The sequence below is a fragment of the Erinaceus europaeus genome, chromosome 9 (assembly GCF_950295315.1).
Source record: "Erinaceus europaeus chromosome 9, mEriEur2.1, whole genome shotgun sequence".
NCBI lineage: Eukaryota > Metazoa > Chordata > Mammalia > Eulipotyphla > Erinaceidae > Erinaceus > Erinaceus europaeus.
In genome coordinates, this window is record NC_080170.1 from 76,804,133 (window position 1) to 76,831,698 (window position 27,566).

General features: G+C 43.9%; 1 protein-coding gene across 2 annotated transcripts in view; it reads left to right on the forward strand.

The window, feature by feature from the left end:
* The window catches only part of ITGB5 (integrin subunit beta 5), a 221,215-nt gene that overhangs the window by 179,464 nt on the left and 14,185 nt on the right, over nucleotides 1-27,566 (forward strand). For both annotated transcript variants that reach the window (XM_060198257.1, XM_060198255.1), the window contains exon 11: nucleotides 25,121-25,343. In XM_060198257.1, coding sequence (XP_060054240.1) covers nucleotides 25,121-25,343 — 223 coding nt within the window. The remainder of the gene's footprint in view (nucleotides 1-25,120; nucleotides 25,344-27,566) is intronic.

Genomic DNA, 27,566 nt, shown 5'->3' on the forward strand with positions numbered 1-27,566 from the left:
AAATTTTAAAAAGACTCAGTCTGTGCTTTAAAAAGTTTGAGACATTCAATCAGTTTTCCCCTCTCATATTAAATAATAGTCATATAAATATATGACTACAGATTAACAGGAATATACATAAACACCATTCCCACCACCAAAAAATTGTGTCCCATCCCACCGCCCCACCCCCCACCCTGTGAAGTAGAACATCCACCCTCACCCTCAACCCAGGATTTTTACATTGGTGCCCTACTCCTGTTTATAGTTTTCTATGATTATATATTTTGTCTGTTTCTTTATCCGGTATATATTTTAAGAAATGCTTATGACTGAATTACTTTAATACAGTACATCATCAGTTAGAGCATTTTTTACTCTTTCCAGAAACCCAGTTAATTTCCTTTACCCCTCTGCTTTAAAAGCAACAACTAGCTAAAGCTATCCAAGTCTTTCTGCAATCGTTTCTGGCATGAACTCACTGTGTCTAATCATTTAGGAGGAACCAAGTGCTAAACCTGGATCCAGACAGGGCTTGATAATATGTCAATACAGAGACCCTTTGCATATCCATTTGGTATTCAGCACTCAGTTTATTGTCTTTCACTCAGAACTATGAGTTTGTCCAGGAGGCAGCTGTGAACAAGTAAGTAAGGCATCTAGAGGTCAGCTTGGGACTCCACTCTAGAACTGCCTGTGTTTGTTTTGACCTTAGATAGCTGTTGCAGTTGAGGTTTCTATAGAAGAGAAAGCTATTTCTCAATAACCATGCAGGGCCCCAAGATGCTGACTCAGACTCACAAACAGCTGGCTCCCAACATTTTCCCAGTCTCACTCACTCTCCAATCTGTCCTACAAGGGAAATATGTAGCTGTGGTCTGTCTTCAGATGGAGCTGAGTCAGAAGGAGGGCATGTCCTGGAAAAAACTCTCTGGCTTTTCCATCTTTGTGAGGCTTGTCATCCTTTCCTCCATCCCGTAGGCCAAGAAACTGATCCAAGGGGAAAATGCAAGTGATTATAGGTTTCTGAGATTTTATATGCCATAACAATTATCAGCAAAGCTAATCAGACTAAGGTCTAGAAGTAATGGAAGATGACTGCTCAAACTTTGTTGGTTTTTATTGGTTTCTGAATGCAAACAATGTCTTTCCTGGGATTCAAATTACTCCATTATGGTAAACCATTGAAATCAGTTCCAATCCTGGTTCTTTCACCAGTCTCCTTACTTAAAATGACTGCACAGGAGTAGGCTCATGTGGTGGTGGGGGCTGACTGAGAGACAGCTCACTGGGTGGGATGTGTGCCTTGGTTCATACCCGGCATCACATGGGAAGTCCTATAGCACCAGAGAAAGCTCTGGAGTGTGAGGTCTCTCCCTTTCTATCTCTGTCTATATCTTTTTCTCTGAGGTAAAAAGGAATTTAAAAAGTCAACCTGTAGTACTAAAGTCACTCTAATATATGTGAAGCTCTGGTGATAAACACATGCACATACATACATATACACAGTAGTAATGTGTGCTCTCAACCAGGTGCACCACCACCTGTCCTCCACCCCCCCCCCCACACACACAATGCACTGCACTGGGTATATTGGATAATTTATTGCTAATAGCTCAGTTCTGTTTCATGTATGGAGAAACTATAAATTGATTATATAGTCTTATGCATGCATGATGCCTCTGAGTGGACTCCCTGGCCAAATTCTCCATGCTCTGTTTCTTTGGGGTAGGGGTAAACAGAGAGGAGAGAAATACTCTTGTACTACTTCATCAAGGATGGAACTCCTCTGATGCTATCCATGGTGTTCCCATATGCTGTTGGTGCTTGAACATAGTGCCTTATGCACAGCAAGGGTTGGACTCTATCCGGTTTACTATTCTCCTATGCGAAGCTTTGAGCAGAACCATTTTAATTTCATAGTTTGAGATCCCAAAAGTACATCTGAATAAGGTCCTATGCATTTTACTTCTTCTAATTAGATAGATAGATAGATAGATAGATAGATAGATAGATATTGAATACACTTGATGAAGGGATGGTTAGTGAGTGGATTCAACATATCCAGTGGCAACAGCCATCCAGGTACGTTGTTCCTACCATGTACTGATCTATCAGAAATTTAATTTCCACACTCGAGAAACCTGATTCTCAGACCACAGTGGAATTAAATTGATCAGAAAATGCTCAGGTCTGACCTTGTTCATTTCTCCATTATTTATTTTTGGCTTAACCATTATATTTGGTGTGTTATGAAATTTACACAAATTTTCTGGGTGTTGTTGTTTATGTATGGTGTGAGGCGGTTTCTGATTGGTTGGTTCCTGGATCCCTGAAGTTGGTCACCTCTGGCCTTTGGTGTGTTTCAGAAGTGGTTGGAGCTGTTAGTCTAATATTGACACAGCTGCTTTTGGAAAATGGGTTGTGTGGTCTCTTGTGTTCAATTGAAGAAAGAAGTGGATGATTGGAACAGCAAGACATCACCTTCTTATACTGAGTACAACTTCTACAGTCTTGAAGCTTCTGTCTCCCACCCTTCTGATCACACTTCCCTGAATTGACTAGTGTCTGAGGTACTTAAGATTTCACAGTTGCAAATCTTAACAGTTGTTTTTGTTTTATCACAATCCCTGAGGTGAAGCACAGTGGCTGTTAAACCCTTGTTATGTTGACAGTGGTTTATCCTCCCTGTGGATTATATGAGCCTGAGCCAATCAGAGGGCTTTTTAACTATAAGTAGATTTTTTTTTTTTTTAGCTTAATCACTCACTCCTCATCAAGAGATACAACAGCGGAGAGGACAGATAGCACAGTGATTATGCAAAGAGACTCCCATGTCTGAGGGCCCAGAGTCCAAAGTGCAGTCCCCTGCTCCACTGCCAGCCAGAGCTGAGCAGTGTTGCATGGCCTAGTGAGTCCTCAAAGAAACCCCTGTTGCACTCTCTTGAGTCCTCAAGTGATTCTTTGCTGTTCTTCACAGTCTATTCAGGAGAGCAATGCAAAAAGGCTTGTACTCCACAGGATCACCAGGAGTGTAGATTTTATCCTGAGTCCTCTGGCTAGGTCTGTGCTTTTGATGTCAATATAGGGTTTCCCTGTTGCCAGTCCAGCCTTGAAAGGCAACAGCAGTGAAGACTTAAGAACTCATTGTTGTAAATTGGTGAGTTTTAGGCAGTTTTTTTCCTTTTTTTTTTTTTTTAAACAGTCTTTCTGTTGCTAAAACTCAGACGTGGAAGTGGTATATCTCAGCTGGCAAACAAACTCCTGGACTGTGACTAGCCATTTCTTAGTACAGTCTTTTAGTCCTAGTAATCTCTTCTTGAGCCCCCTTCTGTTCACAAGCCACATGTGTTTGTACTCACCTTTGGCTTGGTGAGATAGATAAGTCTACCTTGATCAGGCAACTCTAATGTCGTTAAGTAAAAAAAGAAATACTTTCCAGGTTGCCATGTTATTTGGCAATAAAAGAAAAATTAAAAGGCTACTTTTCCCTTTTCAACACCAGTCATAAGGTTGACCATTAGTAGCAGACAAGAGCTCTTAGATGGAGCTAGAAGGAATTACGTTAAGTTAGGTAAGTCAGAAAGAGTATGGGATGATCCCACTAATAAATGGAAGTTGAGAAAGAACAGAAAGGAAAACACAAAGTAGAATTTGACAGTGTTTGGAGTATTGCACCAAAGTAAAAAACTCTGGGTGGAGAGTGAGGATAGATTTTCAGCTTCACTGTAGGGGCTGGGGGTAGGGACACAGACGTTTGGTGGTGGGAATGGTATTAGTTAGTTAAAATAAATAAGTAAATAAACAGTATATCATATACCTGATATCAAACCACAAAACTGCAGATCAGCAACACTGACCTTTCACTGAGGGGGCTTATTGGAGGTAGATGTTGTCTTCACCCTACTCAGCAGGAGCTCCCCACCTGCCAAGTGCAGCACTGGCTAACAGGTACAGAATTGGTGTAACATACTGCCTTGGACTGATTTCTAAATATTGTTGCCTCTAGAAGTTTCCACTTCTCAGAGACTTTCTGAGGTTTTATTCTTGGCTATATTGAAAGTTTCAGGAGACCTCTGGTAACTAAAATTATTATTTCTGAGGCCCTTTGGTTCCATTTATTGGGTGTTGATTTGTTGCTTTGTTTGGTCCTGATTTTAGAAACTGTGACTTAATTGGTAGTGAGTCTCTGCTGTTTACTGTCTTGAGTGGAATGGGACAGGTTTGGGTGGAACCATTTTCTTTCAGGGTGAACATCTATGACTCTCAGAATACTGAACTAAGAACTCTGCCCAGCTCAAAATGCTCCCTGTAGTCAGACCAACCTGGAAATTTTCACTTCCTCTTTACAGAGCACCTTCTTAAGCCCTAACTGTTTCCATTTAATCTCAGCCAACATCCCCTATATTGTTCAAGTGACTCTATTGACCTTACGCCAAAGAAATACACTTTTCAGGTTGGTTTGTTATCTGACGCCACAAGGTTGACTTATCAATGGGCAAAAGTTGTGATGTATAAGGAGAATCTATCTGAGTGCCCTCTTTCCTATTTTGAGATAATGTCCTTGGTTTTTTGTTGTTTATTTGTTTGCTTGTTTTCCAAAAGTGAGGTCGGTCTTGTATTTTGCAGCCATCCTGAACAAGCACTAAACAGTGAATGAAGCAGTTTGTATCAGATGCCTTTCCTAACAGCACTGATCACACAGAGCCAATCAACTGTGTGCTACCTATTTGACTACTGAATTATAAGTCCTTGTGATTCTTTATTATAGATCAGACCTGGAGACTCCTTCCTGCAAGTAGTTACACACTTCATTTCTACCTTACTTTACTTACTTTGATTAGCTTGAGACTCTTCCCAGGTCTCTAAATTATCATTTCAGTCCTCCCTGCCACCCTGATCCAAGCACCTAGCCTAGATTTGCCAAATCTTACCAAAGTTCTGTTCTTTTTTAGGACTCTCCATTTTCCAAAGTGACTTTCTTTCAGCTACAGAGGGATCTAGCAGGCACATCAGACAAGGCCTGGATGTGACACTTTTTGATGAAAGGCACACAGTGTTCCTCTAGGCTTTCACAGGATGTCTGGCTGTACCCATTTTCCTCAGATGAACCTTTATGAGCCTGTTCTGATTTGTAAAACACTCTAGACATGAACAGTCTCACTTTGCTGTTGATGTGGCTATGACATAGCCTATCTGTGGGCATGGGGGTGGGATGGCAGTGCACCTGGTTGAGTATACACATTACCATGTGCAAAGACCCAGGTTCAAGTACCCCTAATCTCCACTAGCAGGGGGAGCTTCACAAGCAGTGGAGCAGTACTGTAGGTATTTTTCCCTCTTTTCTATTTCCCCATTCCCTTCTCAATTTCTCTGCTATAAAAATAAACAGAAAGAGAAAGGCTGGTTGTGGGCCTTACTCCCTAAAGGGCTGGCTAAGCCCCTTAACCCAATAAAAATCCACCTCCCCTAACCCTCAGCAGCACTCTCTTCCAGGTGGCCACTTCCTGCCCTTCGTGGCTTGGCTGGGCTCCTGGTCACAGGGCTTCAGCATGGTCTCATGTGTGACATTCCTCACCAATCCTGTCCACTGAGAGTGCTATGCCAAACTCAAGTGTGGCCACTTCTAACTGGTCACCACAGCACGACAGTTTTCCAGGTTCAAAATAGACGCCTTCTTATCCTGTTGCAGTGACCAAGTGGGTGGTGAATCCATGTCTCTCTGGAGGCAGTGGGCAAGCCCCCAAAATTGCCTGCCAGGTGGGTCAGGCAGGCAAAGCCAAATTCAGACTGTTGATCTGAGGTTCTTCTGTTTCTTTTGGCCACCAGCCTTCTGTTTTCCTCTGTGACTCGGAATTTTCAGGGTACTAGAAGTACTGTGGTTCCTATCACTCAGCTGTTTATAGACTTGTCTGAAACTGGAAAAGTGAGTTCATGGAAGAACGTGGGATTTGTTTCCTTTTCTTTCCACTGTCTTAGCAGCCCTGTGATGTGATGTGCAGCTGTAATGGGTGGAGCATGGCCACTGGCATTAGCACTGAGAAGTCAGGAGCTAAGACCAGACATGCAGTGACATCCATTTTGGGGTCTCAACAGAGTGTCTGGTCCTTGTGCTATTTTAACCACTTAATTATGACTGGATTATACTGGTGAGGCAATGCATGTAGTGTGGTAAGGAATATGTGATACAGTGCCCAACAAGTGTGGTTCATATTCACACACTGGCACCTACCTGCTATGTGACTTTAGTCAATCACTTGACTTACCTGTTTCATTCACCAGACATGCAAACATTATGATAATAATGGTACCACCACTCAAGGTTATTGGGAAGACTGATGCAATAATCGATCTCAAATACTCAGCACTAGGCCTAACCCATTTTAGTACCTTATGAAACTTTCTCTATTATGAAGCGATCTTAATGTCTTGATATCTCAGTGGGATTCAAACCTTTTAAAGTCAGTCAGGCATACATTACTCTGCTACACATTTACTAAGACTTTACCAAATCCTGAAATAGATAAGACACCATGCCTCTTTTGTGGGGAATTGTGAGGCTGAGATTGAGCACAGTGTGGACCACCTATGGAAAAACAGGTGCCTGAAAGTACACCCACCTCATCAGTCTCCCTCACCTCGGGGTCAAGCAGGGGAGGGCCTTGGCTTTCCAGGTTTAGTTCCCCTGTCAGTCTCCCCTGCCCACATGGGCCCCACATCCTCTCTATGTTAGCACAACAGTTCACTTCCTTGTTCTCAAACCAGTTGATCTACTTACCTAACTGTTACTAGGAAGACCCTCACCATTTCCTGTTTCCTGCTCTCCTGACCATATATGGTGTAAACAAGTAACTGTCTCTGAAGACCCCCAGCAGCCCCCTCTCCCTTAACATTCCTGACCATAGAAGGCTAGGGCATAGCTGCCCTGTTCTTCCCCCATCCCAACCTATAAAAACCTTGCTTGCCATACAATAAACATGCTATTCATAGGCAAATAGCGTCCTGGGGTGATCCTTGGTTTTGTCTCTTGCCTTGACCCACAGGGACAGACCCCCAGATCGTACTCACCCCTGTTCCCCTTGGTCCGACCCCTTCTGCCCCCTCTGGTGCGCAACAGAGTGGGCCAGCTGACTCAGTTGGATTGAGAAGCGAGGTCTTCGTCAGGACCCCGACCCTCTTTGATTGCTGAGGAAGGGTCTGCCACCCAGAGCCAGCAGGTGGGTAGCTGTGATGGCACATAGAGGAAGTCCCCAGCCAAGCATTTATGACGGTTCAGGTTGAGTGACAAGGACAGGACTGAGCTGATCAGGAGACTTTTTAAAAATTATTTTTGATAGGACAGAGTGAATTTGAGAGGGGTAGAGAAGATAAGAGAGCAAGAAAGAAACCTGCAGGTGTGGTACCAGGGACATGAACCCAGGTTCTTGTGCATAGTAATGTGTGCTCAACTGGATACTCCACCCCTCCCCCATCACTCCTTCCCCATCACAGCCTGTGTGAGGCCCAGGTTTGGTGTTGAGTGAGGCTGCACTGAGCTTGCTCTGTGAAAGGAGCAGCCCTTGGCAAGGCCCTCAGTACCCTCCACACCCGGGTAAGCAGAGTTCATATACTCAGGAAACTCAGGGTGAAAGAGACACAGTTTATCAAGAGCAGCTTTTCTCTCTCCCCTGGAAGGTGCTTTTCAGTTTCTGCTGAAAGAACTGAGAGTGTGTCCTGTGCACTTGCGGGGGGGTGCAGTGTAGGGGAGAGTGGATAAAATTAAATGGGTGGGGCAGATCCTCTTGGGAGCCAGACACCCTGAGAACAGGTGACTGAGCAGGGACCTTGGGCATATGGGGACACTGTTACATAACAGGAACCTGCTCAGCAGCTAAGAGCCAGGAACAGGCTTCTTGGACTTCCCCTTCCTGTTTGAAGGTCCCAGAGAGGTCAGGCCCTCTGGAAGCCTGTGTAAGTGTCCAACCATGGAGAAGTTGTGGTTCCCCATGCAGATCGGAGCACTGGTCAAGGGGGTGAGTACCAGAGCATCTGACTATGAAGCCCTCTGGCCAGCTGTGTGTTCATGGGCTCAAAGGGGGCTCCAAAGAGGTCAGGGTCTAGGGATATCATCCCAGTTGCTGTCTGTCATACTGACTGCTATGGCTAGAAGCACGTGAAGCTTGGTTTCCTGCTCTTTTTAAGAAAGTTGTAGCATCAGGCCAGCAGAATATTAATAGCTCACTTGGGTAGTATGTTACTTTGCTATGTGTATAACCCAGATTCAAGCCTGACCACCCACTGCCCAACATTTATATATATATATATATACATATACACACACACACACACACACATATGTGTATGTATGTGTGTGTATATATGTTTTCGTTTGTTTTTTAAGGAAGTTTTTGTATAGTTCCATGAGCTGGGGTTTCACTGTGAGGAATCTAGAACACAGACAAGAACAAACTTTGATGACAGGGAATGTGTCCAAAGTAGCAAAGGCTTCCCAGCACACACCCCTTCATTTTCATTTTCTCTCCACCACTTCCTGTTTACAGGACTGCCTGTTTTGAGAAGAAGGGGTGGGGCAGTAGGGAGAAGACCGACCGTGGGAGAGATGCTGGAGGAACTGTGAGAGAAGAGAGAGGACCCAGGGTAGCAGCAGAGAGGAGGAAATAAAGAGACAGCCATGGGGGACAGTTAAGAGAAAAACTGAGAGGAGCTATGAAGGAGAGGAGGTGACTGAGGACAGGGATCCAGACTGAGAAAAGAAAAGGAAGGACCTTCCTGTGGCAGGAACTGAGCTCTATTCTCCCCTACAGGAACTCCACAGGAGCCGGAAGCTGCTGCCCAGGGAAGAAGTCAGGGCACATTCCAGAGCTGAGGATGATTATTTATAGCTCAGCTTTTTGGAGATGAGTTCTGCTCTAGAGGTTGATGGCAGCCTGACCTCTAGGGGAGGATAGAGAGAACCACTGGTCCAGACTGCTCCAGTCCAGACTGACTCCTCCCACCAGCCCTGTCCTTCGCAGAAGTCCTCCATAGATCTGGAGCCCAGTTTGGGGGGAAATGGAGCAGGGATTTAACACCTGCACTGTGGCTCCATGTGCTCAGACAGGTTGCTGCCCCTTTCTCACTGTCTTGGCCTCAGGCCTCCCAGCATGACCTCAGGCCCCTTTTTGTGTGGTCTCACCATCCAGACACTAGGGGCTGCTGAGCAGCTCCACCAGGTCCTGGACATTCTTTTAAGCTGGATGTGGATGAGGTGATCTGATAGAATTTTCAGCTGTAAAGTCCTTGGCCCAAGCTCTCAGAGAGCATCCCCACCGCCATAATAACAGCTATGATGATGATAACAATGAAGCTAGTACAAACACTAACTTTTTAATCTTTATGTATTTTGACCAGGGCACTAGTGGTGGTGGACACTGAGCCTGAGACCTCTCAGCCTCAGATGTGAAATGTATTGCAAGGAAAAAAGTTATTTTTAAGACTGATTAACTGATTACTTAAAAAGAGAAGAAGAGAGAGCGGTAGAAAAAACAAGAGCATCGCTTCTGGGGATTGAACTCAGTGCTTCATGCTTGAGAGTCCAGTGCTTTATTTATTATGTTACTTCCCAGTCAATGAACTCATTTTAATGAGACAGAGATTAGAGCAGTTCTCTATTCCATCTTGTGGTGGTACTGGAAGTTGAACGAGGGATCTCTGAGCTTTAAGGATGAAATTCTGGTGCACTACCATTGAGCTATCCCCAGCTCTGACTAAGTGTTTTATACTTAACAATTTTCACTCACACAACCAGAAGGCATTTTTTCTTTTTTTTGCTTCCAGGGTTATCACTGGGGCCAAGTGCTTGCACTATGAATCCACTGCTCTTGGAGGCTTTTTTTTTTCTTTTGTTGCCCTTGTTTTATCATTGTTGTGGTTATTATTGTTGTTGTTCTTGATGTTGTTGTTAGACAGGACAGAGAGAAATGGGAGGGAGGGAGACAGAGTAGGGAGAGAAAGATAGACACCTGCAGACATGCTTCACCATCTGTGAAGTGACTCCCCTGCCAGGGGCTCGACCAGGATCCTCACGCTGGTCCTTGTGCTTTGCCTGCGCACCATGTACACTTAACCCGCTACGCTACTGCACAGCCCCCCAGAAAGCATTTTAATTACACACTATCACCACATTCACCCCTTAAAAAACAGAATAACTAGGGCCAGGCAGTGGCACATTTGGTAGAGTAGACATATACCATGCGCAAAGACCTTGGTTCAAGCCCCTGGTCCCCACCTGCAGGTGGGGATGTTTCATAAGCAGTGAAGCAATGCTGCAGGTGTTTCTCTCTCCCTCTTTATCTCCCCAAGGATGGCGGGAGTTCTCCCTAAGCTCTATCAAGCTTACACATAGCCCCACAACAAAGAAAAATTGAGAGAGGAGGGGGAGATAGAGAGGGAGAGAGTAAGATAGATACCTGCAGACCTGCCTCACCACTTGTGAAGCAACCACCCTGCAGAGGGGGAACCCAGACTCAAACCAGGACTTTTGTGTGCATCTTTGCACTTCATAGTATGTGTACCACTACCCAGCCCCCTGCTTAGATATCTTTACAGTTTGCCAACTCCTGGATTGCTTTCATTACATTCCCTCTCTCTCTCCCTCCCCTCCTTTCCCCATCCTTTCCTCCTTATCTGAATCTCTCCATTTATTTACTTTGTATTATTTTTAAATTTTATTTGACAGAAAGAAACTGAGAGGAGTGAGGGAGATAAAGAGACACCTCCAGCACTGCTTTACCACTTGTGGAGTGCAAGTGGGGGCCTGGGGCTTAAACCCTTGTCCTTGTGGGTGTACCACTGTCCAACCCCTATTTATTTTAAAGTGAATGAACTAAGGTCCTCACACATTCACAGTGTTGCTGAGCAGCCTTGTCAGTCCAGTTTTTAAAATTTCATATCTTTAAAGAGAGGTTGAGGAGGCAAGAGGTGGGGGGAGGGAGGGACAACAGCATACCACTCAACCATCCGTGGAGTTCAGCCTGTGCTGGTGGTTCCTCCCATAGGATACTGGGATTAAGCCCAAGGCCTCAAGCATCATAATGCCTGTGTTCTACCTGCCCTTGGATCTTCCTTTTTAATTGGAAGAGTATACAAATGTTTGCGGAGTCTGTCGTCCTCTCCAGCTCTTCCTTTCCTCAACATAAAAAGGATTGTTTGTTCAGGCTGCTCCCCACCCCCACCCCTGCTTGACCTCCCTGACCTCTGCATGGGCTCCCTTTCACTCTTTAGGCTTCCACATCTTGGCCCACAGCCCACACAAGCACTACTCTACTGATGGAGAACTGTTGAATACTGCTGAGCTGCAATCCTATATAAATAGACACATTTTCAACTTCCTGTCCATTGAATGCTCCATCATTCTCACAGAAGTGGTGCTTATAACAACTTGCACAGGCAGCAGTTCACAGCTTACTAAGTGTGCCACCACCCGGCCCCTGGAAATATTTTTCTGCTGGTATAACAGTAAGCCGGCATCATTACATTTATGTGTTCACTTTGCCAGTATGTGTGTGTATGTGTGTAGGTTGGGTGAGGTGGTATTCTGAAGGTGCTGTGTCTTGATGAAGAGGCCCTGCTGAGGCCAAGAGTGGGACTGAGGTGATGGAAGGCTGCCAGCCAGGTCCTATTCATTGACACCCCCCCACCATCAGCTCTACTGATGACTGACAGGTTATCCACCCTAGTGTAAGAACCAACTGACTCTTGTCACTGTAATTTTACATATTCATGCCAAGGTTTTGGAAGAGCCCACAGACTGACCAGGAACTGTGGGTGATCTCCAGGCATCGAGGTTGAAGGAAAGGTGAGGTGAGGCCACTGCAGGGTGTGAGGTGTGAGGTGTTCATATCATGATAAGGTAGGACTGTGTGGTTTCTGCTATTCTGTCTGGCCATGCTGTTGCTGATTTCCTTTTTTTCCCATGTCAAGTTTTCATTGCCCTGGACCAGCTATTTCAAATGGAAAGAGAAAGACACCACAACACCAAAGTACCCCACGGTATGGTGGTGATTGGGTTTGAACCTGATCAGGCAAGTATGGCCAACCAGGTGCACCCTTCTTAGGTGAACTCTCTTGCCATCCCTAGGCCATGCTTTGTATTTTATTATTTACTTTTAAATATGGAAAAAAATTTCATTAGAGAGAATAAAAGAAACCACAGTCGCTATACTGGTGTGGTAGGAACTGGACTTGAATCTGGGCTATGCACATGGCAAATCAGAACACTATTCTATTGAGCTATTTCTCAGACCCTAAGGGCCATCCTTTTTTTTTTTTTTTGCCGCCAGGGTGATTGCTGGGGCTTGGTGCCTGCACTACAAATCCACTGCTCCTGGAGGCCATTCTCTGTCTCTCTCCTATTATTAATTGATTAATTTATTTTTATATTACAGAATTACATGTCAGTAGGGGTTTGAATCCACACCGTTCCCACCACTAGAGTTCTGAATCTTCAGTCTCCCCACTGCAATCTGCCACAGTTCCCCTAAGGTTGTAGACATGGGCCAACCTTCGTTTCTTTTTATTTTATTTTATTTTATTTTATTTTATTTTATTTTTTTTATTTAAGAAAGGATTAATTAACAAAACCATAGGGTAGGAGGGGTACAATTCCACACAATTCCCACCACCCAATCTCCATATCCCACCCCCTCCCCCAATAGCTTTCCCATTCTCTATCCCTCTGGAAGCATGGACCCAGGGTCATTGAGGGTTGCAGAAGGTAGAAGGTCTGGCTTCTGTAATTGCTTCCTCGCTGAACATGGGTGTTGACTGGTCGGTCCATACTCCCAGTCTGCCTCTCTCTTTCCCTAGTAGGGTGGGTCTCTGGGGAAGCTGAGCTCCAGGACACATTGGTGGGGTCTTCAATCCAGGGAAGCCTGGCTGGCATCCTGATAACACCTGGAACCTGGTGGCTGAAAAGAGAGTTAACATAGCCAAACAAATTGTTGAGCAATCATGGACCCAAAGCTTGGAATAGTGGAGAGGAAGTGTTAGGGAGGGTACTCACTGCAAACTCTAGTGTACTTCTGCTTTATTACTTTGGTGCCATACTCCAAACTCAGTCAATTTCTGCTTTGCGTTTCTACTTCTTTTTTTTTTTTTTTTACATGCATAACATTCCCCAGATTCCCATTTAACAATACAACCCCCACTATGTCATTCATCATATTTCATGGACCTGTATTCTCCCCACCCACCTACCCACCCCAGAGTCTTTTACTTTGGTGTAATACTCCAATTCCATTTCAGGTTCGACTTGTGTTTTCTTTTCTAATCTTGCTTTTCAACTTTGGCCTGAGAGTGAGATCATCCCGTATTCATCCTTCTGTTTCTGACTTATTTCACTCAACATGATTTTTTCAAGGTCCATCCAAGATCGGCTGAAAACGGTGAAGTCACCATTTTTTACAGCTGAGTAGTATTCCATTGTGTATATATACCACAACTTGCTCAGCCACTCATCTGTTGTTGGACACCTGGGTTGCTTCCAGGTTTTGGCTATTACAAATTGTGCTGCCAAGAACATATGTGTACACAGATCTTTTTGGATGGATGTGTTGGGTTCCTTAGGATATATCCCCAAGAGGGGAATTGCAGGGTCATAGGGTAGGTCCATTTCTAGCCTTCTGAGAGTTCTCCAGACTGTTCTCCACAGAGGTTGGACCAATTGACATTCCCACCAGCAGTGCAGGAGGGTTCCTTTGACCCCACACCCTCTCCAGCATTTGCTGCTGTTACCTTTTCTGATGTGTGACATTCTCACAGGAGTGAAGTGATATCTCATTGTTGTCTTGATTTGCATTTCTCTGACAATCAGAGACTTGGAGCATTTTTTCATGTGTTTCTTGGCCTTTTGGATCTCTTCTGTGGTGAATATTCTGTCCAAGTCCTCCCCCCATTTTTGGATGGGGTTATTTGTTGTCTTTTTGTTGAGTCTGGCAAGCTCTTTATATATGTTGGTTATTAAACTCTTATCTGATGTATGGCATGTAAAGATCTTCTCCCATTCTGTGAGGGGTCTCTTGGTTTGGGTAGTGGTTTCTTTTGCTGTGAAGAAGCTTTTTAATTTGATGTAGTCCCATAGGTTTATACTTGCCTTAGTCTTCCTTGTAATTGGATTCGTTTCATTGAAAATGTCTTTAAAATTTATGCGGAAAAAAGTTCTGCCAATATTTTCCTCTAAGTATCTGATAGTTTGTGGTCTAACATCCAAGTCCTTGATCCACTTGGAATTTACTTTTGTATTTGGTGAAATACAGTGATTCAGTTTCATTCTTCTGCATGTTTCAACCCATTGTTTCCAACACCATTTGTTGAAGAGACTCTGCTTTCCTCATTGAATAGTCTGGGCCCCTTTGTCAAAGATTAGATGTCCATAGGTGTGGGGCCTCATTTCTGGGCTCTCAATTCTATTCCACTGGTCAGTGTGTCTGTTCATGTTCCAGTACCAAGCAGTTTTGATGACAATGGCTCTATAATACAGTTTGAGATCTGGCAGTGTGATGCCTCCGGTTCTGTTCTTTTTCTCAAGATTGTTTTGGCAATTCTAGGTCTTTTCTAGTTCCAGATAAACATTTGTAGCATTTGTTCTATTCTCCTAAAAAATGTGCTTGGGATCTTGATGGGGATAGCATTAAATTTGTAGATGGCTCTGGGTAATATATTCATTTTGATGATGTTAATTCTTCCAACCCATGAACATGGAATATCTTTCCACTTCTTTGTGTCTTTTTCAATTTCTTTGAGTAGTGACTCATAATTTTCAGTATACAAGTCTTTCACTTCTTTGGTTAGGTTTACTCCTAGATATTTTATTGTTTTTGTTGCTATAGAAAAAGGAACTGATTTCTGGATGTCAATTTCTTCTAACTTAGTGTTTGCATAGAGGAATGCCACTGATTTTTGAAAGTTAATTTTATAGCCTGACACATTACTGTATTGCCTGATGATTTCCAAAAGCTTCTTGCTGGATTCCTTAGGTTTTTCCATGTATACTATCATGTCATCTGCAAATAAGGAGAGTTTGACTTCTTCTCTTCCAATCTGTATGCCTTTAATTCCTTGCTCCTGCCTGATTGCTATGGCAAGAACTTCCAACACTATGTTGAATAGTAATGGTGATAGTGGGCAGCCCTGCCTAGTACCTGATCTGAGTGGAAATGCTTCCAGTTTTTCACCACTGAGTATGATGTTGGCTGTAGGTTTACTATATATAGACTCCACTATCTTCAGGAATTTTCCATCTATTCCCATTTTTTGTAGTGTCTTGATCATAAAGGGATGTTGTATTTTGTCAAAGGCTTTCTCTGCATCTATTGATATGACCATGTGGTTTTTGGTCTTGCTTTTGTTGATGTGGTGGATCACATTGATTGATTTACGTATATTAAACCAACCTTGCATGCCTGGGATAAACCCCACTTGGTCATGATGAACAATCTTTTTGATATACTGCTGTATCCGGTTGGCTAGAATTTTGTTCAATATTTTCGCATCTATGTTCATCAGAGATATTGGTCTGTAGTTTTCTTTTTTGGTTGTGTTCCTGTCTGCTTTTGGTATCAGAGTGATGTTGGCTTCATAGAAGCTGGCAGGAAGTATTCCAGTGTCTTCAATCTTCTGGAAGATTTTAAAAGTAGAGGTATTAGTTCTTCTTTGAAAGTTTTGTAGAATTCATTTGTAAAACCATCTGGTCCAGGACTTTTATTTTTGGGAAGATTTTTGATAACTGTTTGAATTTCATTAGCTGTGATGGGCCTGTTCATGTTATCCACTTCCTCTTTACTTAGTTTTGGAAGTTGGTAGGTATCTAGGAAATCATTCATTTCTTCCAGGTTCTCTAGCTTGGTGGCATATAGTTGTTCATAGAAGCCTCGCATGATATGTTGAATTTCTGCAGTGTCTGTTGTGATTTCTCCTCTTTCATTTACTATCCGATTTATTGATATCAAAGATTGAAGATATTTTAACGCCATTCTTGTAGAGTTTTAGAGTGTTTTGTTATATGTCCTATTTGTGGTGGTCAGGTTGTTTATAGGAGACCTTTCAGAACTTCTTTCAGGGCAGGCTTGGTGATGGTTGCTTCCGTCAACTGTTGCTTGTCTGAGAAGGTTTTGATGCTTCCATCTAGTCTGAATGACAATCTTGCAGGATATAGTATTCTTGGCTGAAAGCCTTTCTCATTGAACACTCGATAGATGTCTTGCCATTCTCTTCTGGCCTGTAGTGTTTGTATGGAGAAGTCTGCTGCTAATCTTATGGGTTTTCCTTTGTAGGTGACTCTGTTTTTCTCTTGCAGCCTTGAGGATCCTTTCTTTATCCTTATTCCTTTCCATTCTAAGTATGACATGTCTTGGTGTCTTTAGGTCTGGGTTAATTCTGTTTGGGACCCTCTGGGCTTCTTGAATCTTTATGTCTTTGGTGTTGTCTAGACTAGAGAAATTTTCAGCTATTATGGCCTGGAGAATGTTTTCTTCCTCTCCTTCTCTTTCTTCCTCTGGTAAGCCAATAATGCGTATATTGTTTCTTTTGAAGTCATCCCATAGGACTCTGTTGTTGTTTTCAGCATCTCTTAATCTCTTTTTGAGATCTCTTACTTCTTTTTTAGTTGTCTCTAATTCATCCTCAATCTTTCTAATTCTGTCTTCAGCCTCATAGATTCTATTCTCTCTACCCTCTACTGCTTTCTGGAGTTCATCTATTTTGTTGCCCTGCTCTGATACTGTTTTAGCTTGTTCAGCTAGTTGCCTTCTTAGCTCAGAGATTTCAGCTTTCAGCTCTCTAATAACCATGAGATTATTAGAATTTTCTTCCATATTCTCATTTGTTGTTCCTGCATTTCTGATTACAATTTTTTCAAATTCTTTACTCACTCCTGTTATTATTTCCTTAGCTAATGTTTGGATGTTGAACTCGTTGTTTTGTGCTTCACCCTCTGGAGGACTTTTAGCTGGACTCTTGTCCTGGTTCGAGTCTCCAATATATTTTTTTTTTGTTTTAACCATTTTATATATTATGTTATGAGTTCCCTTTATCAGTACTTTTCAAATTATTGATCACTATTGCCTGGATTGACTTGTGTCTAAGTAATTTAATTAAAGGGTTTACCGTGGTGGAAGTTAACAGTTTTTTTTTTCAATCCCTGAGTTGAAGCTCAGTGGTGTAAAAGCCTCTTTTTTTTTTTCCCTGTAGGCTATGGATGCCTGAGGGCTTTTAAACTATCAATAGGCTTCTTTGCTTAATCACTGACTCCTAACCAAGAGATAAAGCAGGGTGTGGCAGAGATAATCCAGTGGTTATGCAAAGAGACTTCCACAGCCCCTCAGCTATGCCAAGGAGGTATAGGTCTTCTCCTGAGTTTCCCTGGTTAGAACTCTGTCCCCTGGTGTCCCTCCCTGTTGCTGCTCCAGATTCTGAGGGTAGTAGCAATGGAGACTCAGAGTTGTACTTGGTGAGTCTCTGGGGAGTCCTCTCCTCCCTTCAGCTGTCCCCTTGTTGTGGAGCAGACTGGAGGTGGTGTCTCCACTGATAAACTGCTGAATGTTAGCAGTCACTTAATCTCTCCTTAGGCCCCTCTCTCCTCTCTGTCACCAGCCACGCGTGTTTGTACTCACGGGTGATTTACTGGGTTCCTGTGGTCATTGTAGTCCTGTCTTGTTTCAGTCCGGGTAGTCTCCTTTGGTATTCCTAGTTGATCCGGGAGAGGAGAGGAGAGGTGAGAAAGCAATCTGCTGCTCGTAGCTCCGCCTCTGGAAGTCGAATCCCCCAACCTTCGTTTCTATAACTATCTGTCCACATTATACATAGTTGCCCCTTCTTTTTCTGATTCAATCCTTTCTTCCCCTCTAAGCCACTCATAACATCATAGCTACCTCCATATGTCCCTCTCCTTTTCCTTCTCTCTCTCTGAGTGCTGATGGAGCTGGAGTGCAGAGCCCTCTTATCTTCAACCTATCACTTCTCCCCCGCTGGGAGTATGGATCAGGGCTGTTTATGGGGAGCAGAAGGTAGGTGTTCTGGCTTCTGTTATCATTTCTCCACTGAGCATGAGCATTGACAGGTTGATTCATACCCCCAGCCTGTTTCTTTTTTTTCTTTCTTTTCTTTCTTTATTGGGGAATTAATGTTTTATATTCAACAGTAAATACAATAGTTTGTACATGCATAACATTCCCCAGTTTCCCATATAACAATACAACCCCCACTATGTCCTCTGTCATCATTCATGGACCTGTATTCTCCCCACCCACCCCAGAGTCTTTTACTTTGGTGCGATACGCCAATTTTTCAGGTTCTACTTGTGTTTTCTTTTCTGATCTTGTTTTTCAACTTCTGCCTGAGAGTGAGATCATCCCATATTCATCCTTCTGTTTCTGACTTATTTCACTTCACATGAATTTTTCAAGGTCCATCCAAGATCGGCTGAAAACGGTGAAGTCACCATTTTTTACAGCTGAGTAGTATTCCATTGTGTATATATACCGCAACTTGCTCAGCCACTCATCTGTTGTTGGACCCCAGCCTGTTTCTATCTCTCCCTAGTGGACCAGAGCTCTGTAGATGTGAGGGTCCAGGACACATTGGTGAGGTTGTCTGCCCAGAGAAGTCCCGATGGAGTAGTGTAGTGTCTATAACTTGGTGTCTGGAAGGTGACATGACCTAAGTTGTGATAAAATGGTTAATGAATAGGAGCCAAAAAGTAGTATTAGAGTAGGTGAGATTAGGGGTTTTAGGGTAGAAGAAAGCTAGGAAAACCATTTTAGGCATGTTTCTGGGGGCACACAACTATGGTAGTTTTGCTTTAGTTTGGTAGTTAACCTGAGGTTGGATAAGAATATTGTTTGAGAGAATGGTGTCAGAGTAGAGAAAAATGGCTAGAAAGTTGGATTGGAGCAGCGAGTACCTCCTGTTCTTGGAAAAAAAAAAACTGTGCCTAAATTAACTGTTTACCTCCATCCACCTGCTCCAGGGCATATATATATATGTATCAGAGCCTGCGTAACCTCTAAGTCCCTATTGGTCTGAGTTCATGGTCACATCTGAGGAACATTGCAGGCTGCACTCATTTCAGGATCAGTCTTTTTCGAGTCACAGAGCAGGATACCCTCAGCCTCCCTTCAGAGACTGGGATTATCCCTACCATCATTGCTCTGTGGGAGGGCCCACAAGATACCTTATGGAAGCAACCAGTGGTGGTGGAGAGAGGGACCCTTTAGAGGTCTAGGCCCATCATAAGTGTATGGAATCCAAAAATTTCATAACTAGGGCCCCAGATGATGAGGTGGTGTAATATTGACCAAACAGGCCATTATTAAGTGGGCCAGTCTCTTGTGGAGGCCATTTTCTCCATTTTGTTGTTATTGTTGTCATTATTACTGTTGTTGTTTTTGAATAGGACAGAGAGAAATTGAGAAAGGAGGGCAAGACAGACCTGCTTCACTGCCTGTGAATTGAGCACCCCCCCCTTCTGGTAGGGAGCCCGGGACTCAAACCTGGATCCTTCTGCAGGTCCTTACACTTTGTGCCATGTGTGCTTAACCCACTGTGCTATTGCCTGGCCCCCAGAGCCATCCCTCTTATTTTTTAAATTTATTTTTTATATATAAAAAAGAAGCACTGACAAAAACCATAGGATAAAAGGAGTACAACTCCACTCCACACAGGTCCCACCACCAGAACTCTGTATCCCATCCCCTCCCCTGATAGCTTCCCTATTCTTTATCTCTCTGGTCGTATGGACCTAGGGTAATTATGGGGTGCAGAAAGTGGAAGGTCTGGTTTCTGTAATTGCTTCCCCACTGAACATGGATGTTGGCAGATCGATCCATACTCCCAGCCTGTCTCTCTCTTTCCCTAGTGGGGTAGAGCTCTGGGGAAGCAGGGCTCCAGGATACATTGTTGGGGTCGTCTGCCCAGGGAAGTCCAGTTGGCATCATGTTAGCATCTGGAATCTGGTGGCTAAAAAAAAGTTAACATATAAAGCCAAACAAATTGTTGCCTAATCATGAACCTAAAGGCTGGAATAATGCAGATGAAGATTTGGGGGTCTCTGTTTTATAAATAGCTAGTAGGCCTATTTTAGTTATATTCCAAAGGGCCCATGACTATACTAGTTTTTGTTTATTTGTTTTTCCTGAGCCTGACATCTGATATGCAGATGGGTCCAAGTTATTGTCTGGAGAGATGATGTCATGGCTGGAAAAAGGACCAGAAAGCTGGATCAGGGAAGGGCCATCCTTCTTAACAGAAACTTGGAAGCTTTATATTACTCACCCAGATGGCAAGCATTTTTTTCTTGCGTGCCAGCTCCCATGGGCTGGCTGAACCTGCTTGGAGTACAGTGTTGAGGAAGATTGTGAGGCCAAACCTGAGCTCCCTGGGAAAGAACCCCATGAGTAGGCAGCACTGTCCATCACTACGTGAGGGCAGAGGGTAGGTACAGGCGCATTCTGTTGCAGCCATGTGGGGCTCACCTCCAAAGGCCATAAACGACCTGACCTAAACTGAGCTGGGCACGTAGTCAAGGAAGTAACATACAGGTATTTTGTTTGTTTTGTTTTGTTTATTTTTTAAATGTTTATTAATGAGAAAGATAGCAGGAGAGAGAAAGGACCAGATACCACTCTGGTACATGTGCTGTCAAGAATTGAACTCAGGACTTCATGCTTTATCTACTGTGCCATCTCCCAGACCATACAGACAGGTATTTGGGTGGCCTTAGTGATATCATCTCTGGGACTTTGCTTGGAAATCATAGGACAGTTGAGAAGACCCAGGAGCCACCAGGATGAGGGTCGTCTGCAGACCTGCCACCTGTCAAGCACCCTACCTACTGCCATTCCACTGAAGGAGACAGTTGGCTATCCCTGCTCTGTCCCCTTCCTGGTCCTCTGCATGTTGTCTGTCTTCCCAGTGCTTGCAGCCTGCACATGGTTATGGGGCAATAGTGCCTTTGGAAAAGGTCCTGTACCTCCCTGGTAATTGATGGCACAAGTGGTCTTGGTTCCCCCTCTTGTTTGCTTTGACACCTGCCTCTCTGCCTGCACAATTGATCTGGAGAACACTCACCTGCAAGGCCTGGGGCTAGATGTCCAGTACACTGAGTGGGCCTAGAGCATCTGGGTTTGCTCAAGAATCAACATCTTGGTGGGAGGGACAGGGCAGCATTTCCATTGCTCTATCTGCCACCCCATGAATGGGGGGACCTTGCCACATGCGTTCCATACATACTTCACCCAACACTCTGCCTGTCCTCAAAGCCTTCAACACTGGAACGTGATATCAGATTCTATTTTGGATTACTTTTACATTACTGCCTGAAATGACTAGAATATGAAGGAAAACAACCCTCACCATTTAACATAAGACAGCTTTGTTGGTCTATCAAAGCATGTCACCTCTGCTGCCCATACATAGGGAACTGTACTTTCTCCACTTTGGGATGGTGTCACATACAAGCCATTTCAGAGTGCTAGAGTGATGTTTAGAACTTTCTCCTGAAGTGCATTCCTGTCTGCAAATCATTTTAGAATGCATTTTACTTTTTAAAATTATTTTGTTAAAGATTTTATTTATTAATGAGAAAGATAGGAGAGAGAACTAGGCATCATTCTGATACATATGCTACCAGGGATTGAATTTGGGACCTCATGCTTGAGAGTCCAGTGCCTTATCCACTGCACCACCTCTTAGACAACAACATTTTAAAAGATCTGGAGTCGGCCTTGCAGTGGTGCACCTGTTGAGCACACACATTATGATGTACACAGACCCTGGTTCAAGCCCACGCTCCCTACCTGCAAGGAGAAAGCTTCATAAGTGGTGAAACAGTACTGCAGGTGTCTCTGCCTCCCTCTTACTTTCAATTTCTCTCTGTCTCTGTTTAAAGTAAATTATATATATGGGAGATTTAGATTAGGACCAGAGAGATAGATAGCTCACTGGGTAGGGTGCATGATTTGCCATATGTGAGACCTAGCTTCAAGTCCTAGCACCACATAAGAGTGCCACAGCATTAAAGGAAACCCAGGTATCGTGGTATCTCTCCAGATGAATGAATGGGTGAATTATATGACCAGGAGTGGAGACATTGTGCATATGCAAGGTTTGGCTCTATAAAAAATAAGGATGATGGATGGCTAGAGTGATGGCTAGATGGATGTGATACAGCAAGTATTGTACTAGCAGTAGAAGGTGAGTGGTAAGTTTGGGACTGTTTGATGCACAGTCTTTTCAACTTGGCTGCTGGCTTGGAATTTTCCATAATAGAGTATTGGGGAGAAAGTTACCCTGAGAGTGAACCCTGTTAATTTAAAACAGGTCTTTGACCAGCATGGTCCCTGAGGCCAGAGAGTGAAGGCATTGTACTGCTGGAACCATCCCATTTAGAAAGGCTTCCTGTGGGGGTGGTTTCCTGCCTGCCTGCTTTACAGACACAGTGGGGCGGGGAATGTGCTCTGTGGCCATTTACCCCATTCTGTCCCACCCCACCTCCCACCTCTACTGTGTCACACTGCTCTCTCCAGAGGCTCAAGTGTCAGGCACATCACACACCTGCTTCTAGGCAGCTCAGCTATACCCTTGGGCCAGGCCTGGCTTTATTCACCTCTCACCAGGGCTGGCTGTAGTTTCCATACTGCCTGCGACATGGGAGGGTGCACTGGCCTATCCCGGGACCCCTCGCAAGCCATGAGGCTGCTAGGGATGACAGTTCCAGATGGTCTTCTTGATGCCTAGAATCTCAGGGTGAGCACTGAGGGGAAGTGCATGGCTGGAGAGATGGTCTGCACTGAGGTCTTGTCTGCACTGTGGGTCATACACATCAGGGCCGTTAGAGAAGGCACTGGAGTCTAATTTCTCAGGAGTGGGAGGAGAGTACAGCCCCTTCATCCACTTCTCCATCTCTAGAATAGAGTCCTGGTCTTATTGCTGTCTGCCTTTACACACAAACATCCTTCAACAATAGAACAAAGAAGTTTCTTTAAAATAAAGTAAATGTGGGGGCCGGGCAGTAGTGCACCAGATTAAGCACACATAGTATGAAGTGCAAGGACCCATTCAAGTATCCTGGTTCAAACCCCCAGCTTCCCTCCCGTAGGGGGGTTGCTTCACAAGTAGTGAAGCAAGTCTGCAGGTGTCTGTCCTTTCTCTCTCCCTCTCTATCTCCTCCTCCTCTCCCAATTTCTCTCTATTGTATCCAATAAAATGGAAAAAATGGCCTCCAGGAGCAGTGAATTTGTAGTGCCGGCACTAAGCCACAGCAATAACCCTGGAGACAAAAATAAATAAATAAAATGCATTAAATTCCCTTTGTAGCACTGATTTCTGCCTATATAGAGAATAGAGAATTGGTCGGGGGAGATAGCATAATGGTTACGCAAAGAAACTCTGAGGCACCACCATAAACCAGAGCTAAGCAGTGCTGTGGTTGAGAGAGAATCCATGGTATTTTCTTTATTTTTTATGTATTTCATGAGATAGATAGAAAGAGAGGCAAAAGCACTTCAAGGATCATACCCAGGACCTCATCCATCACCTACCTGGTATATCTCCCAGAGCATGAATTCACTGTATTTTTCTTTCTATGTTATATATATTTTTTATTGCCATCAGTTTTATTGTTAGGGCTCAGTGCCAGATGACCATTTATTTCCCTTTTATTTAGTAGAACAGAGAAATTGACAAGGGAGGGGAAGATAGGGTAAGAGAGTGACACCTGCAGCACTGCTTCACCACTCATGAAGCCTCCCCCTACTGGTATATAATTGTGGAATATAACATGTGGGCTTTAGTGGGTGCACCACCACCCAGCCCCAATATAGGCTTTTGACCCCTCAACAGGTAGAGAGTTCTCCATGCTTTTACTGAGACACACACACACGCACGCACGCATGCACGCACACACACACACACGCACACATGCACGTACGTGAATGAGCACAATCCTTTCCTTCAAACAAGCCCTTAACACCTGCAGGACCTCCGTGGGCTGCCCAATCCACAGAGAATGGGAGAAGGAACCCTCCTACAACAAAGATCAAGATCACCCTGGTCCTCATTTTGGCTGGAGCCAGTTCTTTCTGCTGTGTAGTAGCAGGGCCTGCAGTTCATGTCATGGACTCAGAGCCAGACTCTAGGCTCCAAACCACTAGTTGTCTGATCTTCAACAAGCTGCTCTCCAGCTTTCTGAGTTTTAGTTCTGTCACTTGTGAGATGGAGGTGATCATCCAGCCTACCACCTAGGGTGGTTGTAAGAGACATTAGGCCTGTTCATGGGAAACCAGAACAGTGCACACTTTCAGTGTTAGCTGCTGCTGATGGCCCCTGGCCAGCACTATTCACTCTGGGCTGTGGGTCCCAGACTCCACCAGGAATTCAGCATCTCACTGAGACTGACAAGAAAGCAGTGATACTTGTTTCCTATTGTAGTTATAACAAACTGTTAGGACTTTTGTGACTTAAGGCACCACAAATATTGTTCTTCTGAAATTCAAGAGGTCAGAAATCTGAAAACTGTATTCCCTCTGGGGTCTGATGGGGAGGATCCTTGCTTTCTTCATCTTCTGGAGCTTCACTGCCTGCTTTCCTTCGCTAGTGGCCTCTTACACCATCAACTAAGGCCTCAGCGAGCATATTGATTCTTTGCCCTTTTCCTGCCTTCTGTTGTAACCGGGTTTCCTTTTCCCCTTCCCCTTCTTCTTTTATGGACCCTTTTACTGCTAGTTAGGGCCCAGATGGATAATCTAGAAGAGCATCTCCCCATCTGAAAACTGTTAATCACTTTCTCAGTTTCATTTGACATTCTCAAGCCTTGGGGATTAAAACATAGACTCATTTGGGGGGTGGGGCATTAGTCACCTGCCATCTGAGGCAGGAAGCTTTCTGGAATCTGGGTCCCTCTGGCATGGCATAGTTCAGTCCACATGGGCTGCTTAGGTTGCCCTGCTGTGGCTTACATCAGCCTTCTCTGTCTCCACAGATAGACTGTGGTGGCACCTGTAGACTTAATATGGACTCTTGTGGCACAGATGGACTCATCTGTCGGCTCCCCAGTGCCTGGCATGTGGTGAGCATGGGGGGAGTGACTGATGATGATGTGTCCTTTCAGGTCATGGTGAATGTCACTGTGGAGAGTGCAAGTGCCAGGCAGGTTACATCGGGGACAACTGTAACTGCTCAACAGACATCAGCACATGCCAGACCAAGGATGGCCAGATCTGCAGTGACCGTGGGCACTGTGTCTGTGGGCAGTGCCAGTGCACAGAGCCAGGAGCCTTTGGGGAGACATGTGAGAAGTGCCCAACCTGCCCAGATGCTTGCAGTACCAAGAGGTAAGGGCCCCACACATCTCACTCCAGACCAGGTAGGGCCAGCAAGCCTCTCTCCCCAGTTCCCAATCTTCTACCCACCCAGCCCTGAGTGAAACTCTTGCTGACATTCTCTAAAACAGTACCCCCCCTCTTTTTGTAGCCACAGAGATACAGCATGTTTTACATGTGTAATTATAGAGAATTTTTTCCCTCTTCCCTTGTTTGATTTAAAGTGTCTTCATTTTCCATAGTAGTAAATTTTCTAGGCCTTATAGACCTCAAAGTACTAGAAAGGAAGCTCACCTTCAAGGGATAAATTATATATATATATATATATATATATATATATATATATATATATATATATATATATATATATATAATTTTATTTTATTCTATAGGACAGAGAGAAACTCAGAGGAGGGGAAGGATAGGGATCGAGAAAGATAGACATTTGCAGACCTGCTTTGCCACTTGTGAAGTGTTCTTCCCGCAGGTGGGGAGTGGGGCTTGAACCTGGGTCCTTGCACTTAGTACTATGTATACCCCTGCCCACCTCATAGGCTTTAAAAAAAAAAAAGATTTATCAACAAGAGAGAATTAAAGCACAAATCTGGCATAAGTGATGCCAGGGATCAAACTTGGGACCTCATGCTTGCCAAGTCTAGCATTCTAGTGACTGTGCCACCTATTAGACTACAAAGATACCTTGTTTTTTATTATTTCTTTATTGGAGAATTAATGGTTTATAGTCAATAGTAAAATACAATAGTTTCTACATGTGTAACATTTCTCAGTTTTCCATATAACAATTCAACCTCCACTAGGTCCTCCTCCACCATCATGTTTCAGGACCTGAACCCTTACACCAACCCCAGAGTCTTTTACTTTGGTGCAGTAGACCAACTCCAGTTGAAGTTCTACTTTCTGTTCTCATTTTTCAACTTCTATCTATGAGTGAGATCATCACATATTCTTCTTTCTCTTTCTGACTTATCTTACTTAACACGATTTGTTCAAGTTCCATACAAGATGAGGTGAAGAAGGTGAATTCACCATTTTTAATATCTGAGTAGTATTCCATTGTGTATATATGACACAATCAACCACTTGTTTGTTGTTGGACACCTGGGTAGCTTCTAGGTTTTGACTATTACAGATTGTGCTGCTATGAACATAGATATGCACAAACCTTTTTGGATGGGTATGTTTGGTTCATTGGGATATATCCCCAGGAGAGGAATTATAGGGTCATAGAGTAGGTCCACTTCTAGCCTTCTTTTTTTAAAAAAAATTTTTTTTACTTATTCCCTTTTGTTGCCCTTGTTGTTTTATTATTGTCGTCGTCATTGTTGGATAGGACAGAGAGAAATGGAAAGAGGAGGGGAGAGAAAGATAGACACCTGCAGACCTGCTTCACTGCTGTGATGCGAACCCCCCCTGCAGGTGGGGAGCCGGGGCTCAAACTGTGATCCACGTGCGCTTAACCCACTGCGCTACCACTGGATTCCCCCACTTCTAGCCTTCTGAGAGTTCTCCAGACTGCTCTCCACAAGGGTTGGACCAATTTAGATTCCCACCAAAGTGCAGGGAGGGTTCCTTTGTTCCCACAACCTCTCCAGCATTTGTTGTTGGTTCTGTTTCTGATGCACATTCTCACAGGAGTGATTTGGTATCTCATTGTTGTCTTGTTTACAAAGATATCTTAAGAGAATATGAGGTTGGCACAGGATGTATTGATAAAGTATTGCACTCCTGGGAGTCAGGTGGTAGTACAGTGGGTTAAGCGCACATGGCGCAAAGCACAGGACTCGTGGAAGGATCCCAGTTCAAGCCTCCGGCTCCCCTCCTGCAAGGGAGTCCCTTCACAGGTGGTGAAGCAGGTCTGCAGGTGTCTGTCTTTCTCTCCCCCTCTCTGTCTTCCCCTCCCCTCTCCATTTCTCTCTGTCCTATCCAACAATAAAAACAGCAATAATTACAACAATTTAAAAAAAGGGCAACAAAAGGGAATAAATAAATATTTAAAAAAAAAAAGTATTGTACTCCTAGGCATGAGGTCCCAAGCTTTACCCTCCCCTCTACCCTACCTTTTAGGATTTCATATTTCCAGGCTATTCTCTTTCTCTCTCATTAATAAGTAAAAATAAATCCTAAAAATAGAAAAACAAAGAGAATAGGAGATCTATACTACCACTGTGCTTAAAAGGAACACTTTGCTAGGAGAGAGAGAAGAAGGAGAGAGAA